Here is a 14,583-nt window from a genome sequence, read left to right as displayed (position 1 = left end):
TAGTGTTCCATTGATCATGAGGAGTCAAGGAGGGAGCATGGCTCAACCACGCTTAAGCAGTGGTCCTGTAATAAATCGGTATGGTTGCTGCCAGAGCAGTGTTCCGATTGTAATGCCACTGAAATTTGTCCCAGCCACCATTCATACAGATAATGTGACTGGGCCAAATCAGTGAGTGGCATAGTGACCTGATGCATGGGATTGTTGCAGGCACAGAGGGTGCCGGAGGCAAGCAACAGTGGTTCGTGCCCGGAGTGCTTAGCGCCAATAAACACACCAGGGTGGAGAAGCAAGCAAAGTTTATTCAAGATCTCAAAGCTGTGCTGGGAGACTTAGCATGCCTCAGATCCAGCACCCCTACACAAGCGGCTTTTCCCTTTTTATAAGTTTTTTTTTTTTTTCTTCTTTCTTCTCCCCCCCCTTCCTCCCCCTGTAGCAATTACGTAAGCGCAGGTGCATTAAGTAATCTTAGCCGCGGCAGCTCGTTAGTAAGTTTTCCTTCTGCAAGTTATCTTATCCTTCTGCTAAAGGTGCACAGGCCTCATTATTTCTGCTTTAGACCAGTTAGAACTGTTGCAACTGATAACGGCTGTTACACCTGGCCTTTTAGGTTTTTTTTTTTCTTCTTTCTTCTCCCCCCCCTTCCTCCCCCTGTAGCAATTACGTAAGCGCAGGTGCATTAAGTAATCTTAGCCGCGGCAGCTCGTTAGTAAGTTTTCCTTCTGCAAGTTATCTTATCCTTCTGCTAAAGGTGCACAGGCCTCATTATTTCTGCTTTAGACCAGTTAGAACTGTTGCAACTGATAACGGCTGTTACACCTGGCCTTTTAGGTCGATTAAAGTTCAGACACGGAGGGACTCTTGTCTGCTGAGGCCTAAAACCAGGAAGGCTCCATACCCTTGTGGCCTTCCACCCTCCCGAGTTACTTAGGGTTATGCTTAGTGACACCAACAGGATCACAGTGACACTCAAATTTGGCCCAGCTGCCCCTCCATCCAGATGGGGGTAGCTGGGCCAAATGGTGTTGCAACCTGGTGCGTAGGATTCTGTCTCTGTATGGCAGAACAATGGGGTAGTCCACAATTCCTGGCAGTACCGGCTGGTGCCCTATGGCATAAGAGAAATTGAAGACTTCCTGGCCAAGGGAGATCTGGGGTTCTTCCGAGTGGGAGATGAACAGGGCTGTTGCCTGGGATGCGGGGAGGGATTTGTGTCCCCCTCCCAGCAAGAAAATATCTGAATTGATACCACTTGGTAGACCGGCTTTACAGTGTGGAACTTTTGGACTTTTCCTTCTAGAGGAGTCTTAAACCTTTGTTCTTGCTAGAAAACGCTAACATGGTTTCAGATTTTTGTTAGTGCATTTTAAAGCCCTGACTATACTAGGGCTTTGTCTGAACTAGCCTTTTCCCTAAATTTCCACCTGTTGCTAATACCAGTGTAACTCCACTGGTAGTAACAGGGGAAGCTCTGGTTTAGACAGGGCACCAGTGGCCATGGGTGTGTTCCATAGTGGCTTAATTCTGCCCCAGGACAAGCATATAATAGTGGTTAAAATGCTAGTAGCAGTGATCAACTTAGCATTGGCACAACTCCAGTGTAATCGAAAATGGGGAAACTGTTGGAAGAGAAGACTGTTTGTTTTTAAAAAAAGTCCTAAGATTGGCTCAATCCTAGGAGTCTTTCACTCTGATAAAAGTGCCTTAACTGCCAGTGTGGACAGAATGAAACAGTTGTCAGTGCTGTAGATTATATTGCTGAAAATGGCTAAGTTCCTAATGTGCACTGCCTTTAATAGGGCAAAGCTTTTACCCTGATGTCCTTAGTTACTGGTGATGGTCATCTTTCACATGCTGATTTTTTTGAGGTCATTCTCTGCAAGTTAATGGGAAAAGAATCCTAGGCTTTTGAGTGGTACCACATAGCAGGCCTTTGGCTGCCTTTCCCTAATGTATAGGTGACTTGAAAAGTAGCTGGAATGACTAGCTCTGCAAATGGTAACACTTAATATTCACACCTAGATAGGAGTTTAGTCTATGTTTATAGAAGCTGTTTCTTAAATCATAAACTTTAATTGCCCCTAAAGTCCAACCCTGTTTAGGGTGGTCTCCGTTGAAGTTGTCCTCTTCTGAGTTTTGTAATGAGTGTTGATAGCCTTAATTACACACACACACACACACACACACTCTCTCAAAACCACAGACTTGTTACTGTGTTCATCTTTTCAAGACCTTTGTTAGCCTTCCTTTTGTCTGCTGTTACAACCCTTTGAAATATGTTTCTAATAAACTTTATTTTAGCCAACATCTGTTGCGCTTTTAGTCTCTGAAAGAATCAGCGGAGATGGATGTTGAGGGAAAGGGAGGAAAGTGGCTTGCCTAATGGTTGTTTTCTGAAGCTACATTTGAGTGACTATCGCATTATTATTTTCTTGTATTTATAACTGTCTTGGTCTGGGCATTGCCACTTCCTGCTTTTGAATTTAAGGCTGTGTGTTCCATAGTTCAATTAAGAACCGTTCAGTTGACTAGTGAGATATGGCTGAAGTGTAAGAGGTTTATCATGGACATGCCTTCCAACACATTAGCATGATGGCCACACAGACTGCAATATGTGCATGCCCAGTGCTCAGTAAGATCATTCAGAAGCACCACCATAGAGTTAGATGTGAAAGCTTCTTAACCAATAGTGCAAATGTCAGTGTTGCACCACACAGTAGAGAAAAATACACATATCTTAGTTATGACTCCTCCATGCTAAGCAGTGAAGCTAAAATGGTGTAGATAAAATCTTTGTTGTTCAGCAGAACAGACTAGTAAAATAGCAAAGTAGCTATAATAAAATTCCCTGGTGTTTTTCTTTTTTCCATAACTTTATCTCATTGTTCATGGGCTGAAACAATCTCTGCTCAATCTCAAGCCCAGAGGTGAAAGTCTGAGGGAAATCCCTGCAGTTGTAAGGGAAAAATCTAAGGCAGACTTTGAAATGTCACACTGAGCATGCAGGTAGCCCTCAGAACAGATTGGTCTAAAATCTGTTTAGCATATGAAAGTTCTTCTTCGAGTGATTGCTCATATCCATTCCAGTTAGGTGTACGCGCCGCGCGTGCACATTCGTCGGAAAACTTTTACCCTAGCAACTCAGTGGGCCGGCAGGTCGCCCCCTAGAGTGGCGCCACCATGGCGCTCCATATATACTCCTGCCGGCCCACCGATCCTAGTTCCTTCTTACCGCCCGTGTCGGTCGTTGGAACAGTGGAGCGCGGCTTTAGCTGACCTCCACTTCCCTAGCTACTCGTTTTTCTCGTATATAATTATGCAGTTATAACACTTTTATATATAATATGTGTATGGTTATACGTGTTTTCTTGCTAACATGGTTAGTTTAGTTAGCGGGGTTCAGGAAGTAGCCCCTTCCATGAGCCCAGTGCCGGAGCCATGCATGGCTCACTGGATTTTCAAAAGGGGCCCGGCTTACCAGAAGCCGCGGCCGAAGAGAGATCTACATGACTCCTGTTTGAAGAATCACACTTGACAGTTAAGTGCCCCATTTGCAAGGCTTTTAAGCCGAGAACAAAAAGGTGCGGGACTTTCACTTGCCCCTCCACCTTGGGCGCGGAGCGATGTTCAAGCGGCGGGCAGAAGCGCCTCCTCGGCACCGGACCCCGCCGGTACCACCAAGGCCTTCCGGCACCGACCGTCGCCGGCACCGATGTCGACTCGGCACCGTCCTTTCTTCCGAGGTCGAGAGAGTCTGCGATTCCTGCTGGTGCCTGGCGGCTCCCCGGCACGCGCCGTGGTTGAGCCCCCTGCTCCCGCTACTTCCGTGCCACCTGCATCGCAGCCAGAGAGCTCGCCTCAGTTGCGTTATCCGGCCTGCAGAGGCACCGATGACTTCGGCTCCGTCGATTCCAGTCCCCCAGGACCAGGGAATCCGGTGCCTGGCAGCTCCCCGGCTCGCGCCGTGGTAGAGCTTACTGCTCCTGCTGCTTCTGTGCCAGCTGCACCACAGCTAGACAAGCTCGTCTAAGATGGCTCGCCCGGCGCCGACGACGGCGGCACCGTCGATACCGGTCCCACGAGGGCCGTAGAATCCGGTGCCTGACGGCTCCCCCGGCACGCGCCGTGGTTGAGCGATTGCTCCTGCTGCTTCCCGTGCCAGCGGCACCGCAGCCAGAGAGCTCGTCTAGTCGGATCGCCCCGGCGCTGACACCTACTACGGCACCGATGACGTCGTCACCGTCGATCCCGGTCCCATAAGGGCCGTAGAATCCGGTGCCTGACGGCTCCCCGGCACGCGCCGTGGTTTGAGCGTATTGCTCCTGCTGCTTCCGTGCCAGCGGCACCGCAGCCAGAGGGCTCGTCTACGTCGGATCGCCCGGCACCCGACACCTGCTGCGGCACCGATGGCGTCGGCACCGTCGATCCCGGTCCCACATGGGCCGTGGAATCCGGTGCCTGACGGCTCCCGGCACGCGCCGTGGTTGAGCGTATTGTCTCCTGCTGCTTTCGTGCCAGCGGCACCGCAGCCAGAGGGCTCGTCTACGTCGGATCGCCCTGCACCGACACCTGCTGACGGTACCGATGGCGTCGGCACCGTCGATCCCGGTCCCACACGGCCGTAGAATACGGTGCCTGACGGCTCCCCGGCACGCGCCGGGTTGAGCGTTTTGCTCGGCTGCTTCCGTGCCAACGGCACCGCAGCCTGAGGGCTCGTCTACGTCGGATCGCCCGGCACCGACATCTGCTGCGGCACCGATGGCTGCGGCACCGTCGGATCCCCGGTCCACACCGGGCCGTAGAATCCGGTGCCTGACGGGCCTCCCCGGCACGCGCCGTGGTTGAGCGTATTGCTCGGCTGCTTCCGTGCCAACGGCCACCGCAGCCAGAGAGCTCGTCTACGTCGGATCGCCCTGCACCGACACCTGCTGCCGGCACGGATGACGCGGCACCGTCGATCCCGGTCCCGCAAGGGCCATAGTATCCGGTGCCTGACGGCTCCCCGGCACGCGCCGTGGTCGAGCTACTTCTCCGGCTGCTTCCGTGCCCACGGCACCGCGGCCAGAGGGATAGTCTAAGTCGGACGCCCGGCACCGACACCATGCTTCGGCACCGTCGATCCCGGTCCCGCAAGGGCCGTAGAATCCGGTGCCCGACGGCTCCCCGGCACGCGCCGTGGTTGAGCGTATTACTCCCGCTGCTTCAGTGCTGACGGCACCCCAGCCAGACGGCTTATCTAACTCGGTTCTCCCGGCACCGGCACCTACCGAAGCTCTGATGACCTCGGTACCATGGATCCCGGCCCCACGAGGGCCGTCGAATCCGGTGCCTGACAGCTCCCCAGTATGCACTGTGGTTGAGCCTGCTGTTCCCTGCGCGCCGGAGATGTTACCAACGGCGAGGGCTCTCAGGGCCATGACGGAGTCAGTGCTGCCTGACCCGGGCACCGCCGGTACGGGTAATACAGTCTCTTCAAGGGACTGTCCCCTGTCAGTACAGCAGAGCGGCACCGTCTATGATCACGGTCCCGCAGACACTCCAGGTCCTGTCGGCACGCCGGACACCACTGGCAGTCCCGGTACTGTTTTCCTCGGTACTGGTCACACTCACTGCACCGGTCGGTATCCCGTTCGCCGACCCGCTATCGGCACCGTTCCGACATCTGGCACCGGGGCAGGTACCTTGACTCCTGTAGCTCTTCTCCGAGCCTCGAGATCTCGGTCGACCTCCCGACACCGTTCTGGTTGCGGGTCTGGATCTCGTTCCAGGTACCAATACGCCTCCTGATGCCGGTCCCCGGTGCCGAATTGGGCAAGGTCCGAGTGAGTCAGGGACTCGGCCCGTGCCCTCTTTTAGTACCTCCATGGCCGTCCGGACACGCATCCGTGTCACCCCATATGCGCGGATTTTATGCTCAGGACCACGATCCTGATATCATGGCCAGCGGGCGCCAGCCCCGAAGCGGAAAGAGCCTTGGCGAATGCAAGGTGTACTCTGCAGGGGCCCGGCACCTCTGGGTAGCAAAGCAACAAGCCTTGCTTAGCTGCGATAATTATAGCACCTGGGTGGAGGAGTTTCTCCCTCGAACCTCCCACCTAGAGTTCGCTGCCGTCTTGGAGGGCGGGGGAAAGAATTTACCCTTTGTTGGTAAAGGCATCTTCGCGGCAGAGACAGCCCCAGACTGCGAAGCCTGCTGGACAATAGGGTCCTAATGCAGCATGTATACGCCTGCGACCAAACGCAGGCCTTTATGGCCCCAGCCGCCATACTCTGTGCCTAGCCAGAGGCAGATCTCTGGAAAACGGCAAGGCCAAGGTGGTCGCAGACAAACGTCAGGCCCCCTAAAAAGCCAAAGTCGAGGTCCCTCGCAATTACCACTGGGACCAAAGACGGACCTTCCAAGGTTCACCGGAGGGCGGTGTACCAGTCGCAGGACGGGATCCTGATCCCGCTTTCTCCTGGCATGGCCCCAGTTACTTTTAGGTCGCTGGGTCCTGCGCACGATGGAGCATAGGTACCACCTCAAAATTGCTCCAGCCCTGTCCCCCTTCAGCGGACGAAAGGGGCTAGGGGTTTTACTCCCGTTATGCCCTAGTCCCCCACTCGACCACAGGTCAGACCTTCCGGGTCCTGCATGGACTCAACCGGTTTGGGATAAGGTTGGGGTTCTGCATGGTATCCCTGGGGACCATTGTTCCGTCCTTGCCTCCGGGGGGCGACTATGCCGCCCTGGATAGGAAGGACGCGTACTTTTGCAATGCCATCTTCCCTCCGCATGGGAGATGCCTCCGCTTTATAGCCAGCGGTGAATACTCCCGGTTTACGGCCATAGTCGCCGCCTACCGTAGCTATGTCGGATATGCGTTTTTCCGTATTGGGACGATTCGCTTATCCGAGGAGACTCTGACACACAAACCACTCAGCCCGTGGGCATCGTCACGGTCTTATTCACAGATCAAGGCCTGATGATTACTAATAGAGCAATCCGCTCTGGTTCCCACGCAGAGGTTGGGCTTCCTAGGGGCTATCTTGGTCTCCTACCTAGCCGGAGCCTGCTTATCGCAACTGCGGTTTTTAGGCGATGGCATCAATCATCTGAGGTCTGAAGGCTTTCCCAACGACCTCAGCTCGTTCTTGTCTCAGTCTCCTGGGTCCATGGTTGCCCGCAAGTTTGTAACCAAACGCGCCAAGCTCCGCCTCCGTCCTCTCCAAGTCCGGCCCACCTCGGCGTACCGCTTGGACAGGGAGCCAATGGTCATGGTAGTCACCGTTCCCTCGAACGCCTTAGGCTCCCTAGAGTGGTGGCTAACTCCCTCCTTGGTGTGGACAGGATGCGGTTTCATCCGCCCCAGCCCTCACTGCCCCTGACGGCGGACGCATCATCTCTCTGCTCGAGTGCTCATGGTCACCTCCGAGCTTAAGGCCTTCGGTCTTCTAGGGAGCTGGCATTCCTCATTAATGCCCCAAGAATGAGAGTAGTCCGCCTGGCATGCCAGGGGTTCCATCGGCAGCTGCGAGGCCGTTGTATCTCGGTGTTTACAGCCAACACAATGGCCAGGTGCTTCATAAGCATTCAGGGGGGACATAGTCCTCCCCCCTTTTTTGTCAGGAGGCCATCCATTTCCGGGTCTTTTGCATGGCCCGCTCGATGGAGCTGGCGACGTCCTTTCTCCCAGGCGTTCGGAACGTCTTATCTCTTTGACTCAGCAGGTCTTTCCTGTCTTACGAGTCATCACTCTGCCCCATGTGAGGCGTCCCGCTTTCCGGAAATGGAAATGGTTCCTCGCACAGACCTGTTCGCTCACCGCGAGTGCAGGAAATGCCAGATGTTCTGCTCCTTCCAAGGTCTCTCCTCGGAATCGATCTTGGTCGCATTCCTGATGCCGTGGAACGGCCAACTGCATTATGCCTTCCCGCTGTTCCCACTGGTTCGTTATGTCCTGCTCAAATTCCGCAGGGGCGGAGCGTGCATCATCATCATGATCACTCCAGAGTGGTCCAGGCAGCACTGACATACCACGTTGCTCGGCCTGTCAGCCCAGACCTCATCACTCAGGGCAATGACAGGCTTCGTCACTTGGACCTGCAGCCTCTTCGCCTCACGTACCTGAGTCGGGGTGACAGGCAGCCTTCAGCCTGGTCAACGTACCGAGCCAGGTGGAAGCGTTTCCTTTACAGCTGCAGTACGCTCGATCTTGCTCCTGCTGAGGTCTCGATCCCCTCTATTTGGCCTGCCTCTGGCCTTCAGCGGCAGGATCTGGCGGTATCATCGCTGTGGATACTCTCAGCAGCCATCCCTACCTTCCAGCAGGCTAAGATGGACGTTCAGTGTCCCACTATGGGTTCGAGGTCCCTCAAGGGCTTGGAGCGCTTGCACCCTCGGGTGCGCCGCCCAGCCCCGCCCTGGGGCCTCAACCTAGTCTTGGCCAGACGGGTCTCTGAGATCAGAGCTCTTACGAAGGTTCCACAAAGACAAGGTGCAGTTATGACCGCACCCGGCTTTCCTCCCTAAGGTGTTTTGGCCTTTTATGTTACCCACAGCTCAACGCAATGGGCATAACCGTTGCACTCCTTGGGCATCTGTGGAGTGCTCGCATTATATTGACAGAATCATTTCCTAAGGTGCCCCAGCTCTGCCCCGGTAGCGGGCCAAAGGGAGGGCTTACTTGTTTTCCTCTCAGAGGATCTCATCTTGGGTGATGGCGGACATCCCCACTTGTTATGATTTGGCTCATATTTCCCTAAGCCACATCACTGTGCATTCTACCAGGGCTCAGGCTTCATCTGCCGCCTTGCTGGCTCGTGTTTCTACCCACGAGATCTGTCGCGAAGCTCCATTGGTCCTCGGTCCATACCTTGCTTCGCAGTATGCCCTGGTTCAGCAGTCAAGAGAGGCTGTAGCCTCTGGCTCAGCAGTTTTATTCTGCCATATTTCACTCCGACCCCACCGCCTTTGTAAGGCTTGGGATTCACCTAACTGGAATGGATATGAGCAATCACTCGAAGAAGAAAAGACGGTTACTCACCTTTGTAACTGTTGTTCTTCGAGATGTGTTGCTCATATCCATTCCGCACCCGCCCTCCTTCCCCACTGTCGGAGTGGCCGGCAAGAAGGAACTGAGGAGCGGGTGGGCCGGCAGGAGTATATATGGAGCGCCATGGTGGCGCCACTCTAGGGGGCGACCTGCCGGCCCACTGAGTTGCTAGGGTAAAAGTTTTCCGACGAATGTGCACGCGCGGCGCGTACACCTAACTGGAATGGATATGAGCAACACATCTCGAAGAACAACAGTTACAAAGGTGAGTAACCGTCTTTTCTGTAGAATCATTGCACTATGAAACATCCCATAAGTTTTAAATTGCACTTCCACATTGATGCCCTACCAGAGGGAAGTTGGGGGGAGAGATCGGGAGACGTGCCCTGGGAAAGTCTGCACACCTCTTGAATAGGCTGAGAAAGCAGAGCGACTTTGTCCAACTTTGCCATCTTCATATGGGTGTTTTAACTCCAAACTCCTTGGAATATGAAGACATTAGATTGCACATTTATTTCAAACTCCTTGTGCTCTGGGTTTTACACCCCAGAGTACCTGAGTCATTAGGACATTAAAATAGATGGCTTTCATTTCCTAGTCAAGGTTAAGGTCCAAAATCTCTGCTCCTGTGCTGGCTTCATTGAGGCCTCCAGTGTGATTCTTGTACTGCACTAGTGCCTTTATGAAGTACACCTTTACATAAACACAAGTGTGGTATTTGCAATCTTAATGTACATGGAAAGTTTTGCTTTTCCCATTTCTAAGAGTTTTATTTTGTCTAATAGCATACTTAAAGAACTTTTCAGCAAAGAAAGTGAGATATTCTGTGTACCTAAATAAAACTGCAGAGGGAACATTCAGTCAGACATAGTCACCAAAATTCAAATACTGTCAAACTTGACATCCTTACCCATGTCAAGTGACATGGTGTCAGTAATATCTTCAAGTCAGACTCCGTTTCCTCTCATCCAGAATGTAGTATTTCTTGCACATTGTTGTGGCATTAGCTCATTACTAACTCACATGCTACCTAATGAATTGCCAGCTTCACATCCTGTATCACCTGGATTTTTCTTTAGAGGTCTCTCATCCAAGACCCAACTAGGTAGACTTAAGGAGTGTCATCACCTTTGGCTTTAATCTCCAGAGCTGTCAGTCTAGTGCTAAATTTACTTGAAATGTTGTAAGGCTTTTTGTATTGAAATAAAGCTACAATAACATCTTTCCTCTGCTTTTTCAGGATCCGGAAGTTATGGTCGCATTCCAAGATGTTGCCCAGAACCCAGCAAACATGTCCAAGTACCAGAACAACCCCAAGGTCATGAACCTCATCAGCAAACTGTCAGCCAAATTTGGAAGTCAACCATAAATTCCCTTTTAATAAAATCATAAGTGTATGGAAAAAAGAATTGATTACTTAACAAATGCAGATGTTGCAATAACACAAACCATTGTACCTCTAATCTTCTCATGAAGAGAACTGGGGTGCTCTAAAGAGAGTCCACCTCTTGCCCCCATGCATCAAACTTTTTGCAAAGATTGATTTTGTTACTCAAATTATACTCAAAACATACTTTCAATCCTCCCTCTCTACCCCAGAGTTGCAACCATTTGTTACAAGTACAAGTAATGCTGTCTCCTTTGAATTAAGACTTGTAATAGATAGTAATCTTTCAATAGGTAGTCTGATTTAACAAAAAGCAGTTTTAAATCAAACTGTCATTCTGGCTTTCACTTCCCCAGCTAGTAAAGAAGCAGGAATTATAACACCAGGGTCCTGTATTATCCATCTGGGACAGGAAAATTGGTCTAATTGTAGGAGGGGGTATGGTGGGGACAATCATTTTAAAGTATTAACTGGATGAAGGAGGTGTCTGCAGGTACTGTTACACACCCTTTTATTTGCTTTATGTTTTGATGTGTGGCTGATTTTAGATGATGGTTAGAGCAAAACCAATAAGGGTCACCAATATTCTAACTACTTATACACTGGAACTTCTGGCAGTACTGCCCACAATGTTTAAAACTTAGGATTGCCCCCTGCTCTGTGGCTATCCTTTGCTTGTTCTGGCATGAAACACATTTTATTGCAGATAGCACTGAGGTTAGGTAGGTTACTTGCTATATTCTTGTCCTTCGTATTTATGTAATACTGTTATTCTCTGTCCAGGTGGATAAGGGAGAGCACTCTTATTGTCTGTAGCAGTGCACTCCTTTCCTTCCCTGATTGGCAGGTCTTTAACTAGTTGTACTCTTTCTGATGAGGCAACTCTTGCCAGGCTTCATCCATTTGAAAATTAGAAGGAAGGAAACTTATCCCTACCACCACTCTGTCCCCTTAAGTGGGCAAGCTATCCTGAACATAGGGTGTAAAATGCTATTACTATCAGTTAAAGGCAGAATAAACCCCACAATAGAGCAACTCTGGGTTTTGAGGGAGTCTGAGTCCTAATATGCTTACAGATGAAATCTCTTGGCCTAAGTCTTCAACTTTTGTCTTTTGTCCTCTTATCAGAGCAGTTGAGTCCTTTCCTACTATCACACACCCCAGTCTTCCATCTTTTAACTTTCTTTTTTAATATGATGCTGTCCCAGTGGTCAACACTTCAATTCAATCCATGGTTCTTGGAGTTTGGGATAAATATGAGAAGGTGGATTATTTGGCACAGATGGTGCATACTTTTTAACACTTTGTGAATTTACAGCATGGGTATCCTTGGAACAGTGTGTCTTTGCTGGTATGTTCTTGATGCTTCCATTTGTTTTTTGTCTTAAATAAACATTGCCTTCTGCTCATGTTGGAAAGTTTATCATAACTAGCTTTTGGTTACGTTTGGGTCTTCTGAAAGCTTTTCTGTTCAGTGATCTTGTAATTCTGTGTCTTAAGCCATAATGGATGTCACTGTTTTTAATTAAATCTGGACTTGTTTAGGAACTCAACAACAGATGCAAAAATCACACACACACCAAATGCTTTTTCTCATACTAATAACCCTGCAAAATGAAAAGATGTGAATTCTTTTTTTGCTTAAGAAATATAGTTCTGAAATACTTCTAGTTGCCTTTAAAAAAAAAAAATAAAGTATGGTTTTGAAAATAAGTTTCTTAGCTTGGCTTTGTAACTGAACACTTGTTCCTTAAGTGAAAACCCTAATGTAAGCACACAGTTTGATTAAACTGCATACAACCTGGACTAAATGCCTGACTAAGGGCTTGTCTTCCCTGCAAAGTTAACTCAAATTATCTCACAAGTGTTGCCCCTAACCCAGCTCCTGTCCATATACAAAAATTTCTGGCATGAGTGATGGTGCTTTAAATCAAGCAAGCTAGGGAGTATAGGTTGAGCTCAGGTGCTGTTGATGCTCAACCTACTATGCTGCGTGAATGCATATTGAGTCTACTTGAGTACAGTCTGCCTCCCTTTTTCCCCCCGTAGCTGTCTTCCCAAAAGTCCCCAGGGCCTTTGTCTACCTACTTACTCCCTAGTTTTGGACCGGAACTTACTTCCAGACAGTATAAATAGCCTGCTTTGGTGTTCAGACCCCACCTCAGCATGAAGTTTTCTGTACTAGTAATATTATATAGTACTATTGCCTTCCTGATCTGAACAAGTACAACTGGGCAGTGTGGATAAAAATTGACTTTAAAAATGTTTATTTAAACCTGACTAATTTTAAATTATATTTTGTTTTTAAGAGAAACCTCTTTAAAATTGAAATTATGACAACCTATGTTAAAGCCTGAATTATAATGTTTAAGTCAATATTAAGAGTACGTGTAGCTTCTGACCTTTCTTTGAAAGTCAAACTACTGAATTAGTGGAAGTCACTGTGCTAAGCACCTGGAACCAGAACTTGCTGAAGTGCTAAAACAACATTTGAGAGCAGTAGCCTCTTCTGCAGACAGAATATTTTCTTCATTTCAGTTTATTCAACTAATTTAGGTCAGTGACTAGCTCATTCCAGTTAAGAAACTAATTGGGAGTTGAAAAAACAGGAAAACTTTTTTTCTCTCAATTTGTGAATAAAAATAAAGGAGGATGAGATCTAGTTCCTAAAATCTGAAGGATAGGGGGACCAGAAACATTAATTGAACTAGCTAATCCCAGATGCTTGCTTTTTATTTAATAAGTTTTAAACCAACAATTTTTTAAAATGCTGTCTGTGAATTTTAATTTCAATTTCCATCCAGGTACAGCTTAATGCAAATTATGAGTGAAAAAACCTAGTAAATAAGAAATGCATCATTCTTCTTCGAGTGATTGCTCACATCCATTCCAGGTAGGTGTGCGCGCCGCGCGTGCACGTTCGTCGGAAACTTTTTTACCCTAGCAACTCCAGTGGGCCGGCAGGTCGCCCCCTAGAGTGGCGCCGCCATGGCGCTCTATATATACCCCTGCCGGCCCGCCCGCTCCTCAGTTCCTTCTTACCGCCGTGTCGGTCGTTGGAACTGTGGAGCGCGGCTTAGCTGTCCTCCACGTCCCTAGCTCTCCTAGTTCTCTATCGTTTATCTATCGTTTATCTCTAGTTCCATTAAATAGTTGTTAAGTAGTTCTTCGCCGGGGGCTTAGCCCTTCCCGGCACCCGGCGTCAGGCTCATGCCTGTTTCGCCGGGCTTCAAGCAGTGTGCGGCCTGCAAGAAGCCCATGCCTACCAGCGATCCCACGAAGCGTGCCTGAAGTGCCTCGGGGAATCGCACAGATCCGACAAGTGCCGCATCTGTAAGGCTTTTAAGCCGAGGACAAAGAAGGAGAGGGATCAGAGGCTCCGAACTCTCCTAATGGAGGCGGCACTTGACCCGTCGGCTTCGCAGGCCGTGGTATCGGCACCGGCACCGGATCGCTCCGCACCGAGAAGACTCCTCGGCACCGACCCTCTCCGGCACTGGAATCAGAGCCAAGGCCGTCGAAGTCTGATACTCCGGCCAGGCAGACCCGGCTTGAGCGCCCGGCCTCGACATCGGCCGCGGCGCGCCGGCACCGTCAGCACCGTTGACTCGGGCCCGGCGGGTCCGTTGAGTCCGGTGCCGCCGAGCTCCCCCATGAGATCTGGGGTTGAGGTAGTGGTCCCATCCACACCGGAGACCTTCGCCTCGGCTCGGGACCTTATTGCCCTGACTGAGCCCACTCGGCTGCCACCCCGGTACCTCCGGTGCGGGTTGTGTCCAGAGGCAAGCCCATGATGTCGGCGCCGCCCAGAGACAGTCGTTCGCCATCCAGGTCCCGACGTCTTGGGCGCTCCAGATCCCGACGCCGCTCGCAGTCCCGGCACCGCTCCCCTCAGCGGTACCGGTCGCACTCGCGGCACCGGTCGGCATCGAGGCGGTCGCGGTCAGGCTCCAGTCGGCGACACCGGCACCGCGACTCCAGGAGCAGGTCCCGACGCTACTCGCCGCACCGGTCGACCTCCCGGCACCGAGCTGGTGGCAGGTCCCGGTCTCGGTCGACCTCCCGGCGCCGAGCTGGTGGTAGGTCCCGGTCGACCTCCCAGCACCGAGCTGGTGGCAGGTCCCGGCACCGAAGCGGCGCCCGGTACCGATCAGGATCCCG

General features: G+C 50.9%; 1 protein-coding gene across 1 annotated transcript in view; it reads left to right on the top strand.

Annotated features, from left to right (window-relative positions):
- The window catches only part of ST13 (ST13 Hsp70 interacting protein), a 43,425-nt gene extending 31,290 nt beyond the window's left edge, over positions 1-12,135 (top strand). The window contains exon 12 of the mRNA XM_030547004.1: positions 10,276-12,135. Within this exon, the coding sequence (XP_030402864.1) occupies positions 10,276-10,404 (129 nt within the window). The 3' untranslated portion in view covers positions 10,405-12,135. The remainder of the gene's footprint in view (positions 1-10,275) is intronic.
- The last annotated feature ends 2,448 nt before the right edge of the window (positions 12,136-14,583 follow it).

Source organism: Gopherus evgoodei, chromosome 1 (assembly GCF_007399415.2).
Source record: "Gopherus evgoodei ecotype Sinaloan lineage chromosome 1, rGopEvg1_v1.p, whole genome shotgun sequence".
Taxonomy (NCBI): domain Eukaryota; kingdom Metazoa; phylum Chordata; order Testudines; family Testudinidae; genus Gopherus; species Gopherus evgoodei.
This window is presented reverse-complemented; position numbering and strand designations above follow the sequence as displayed.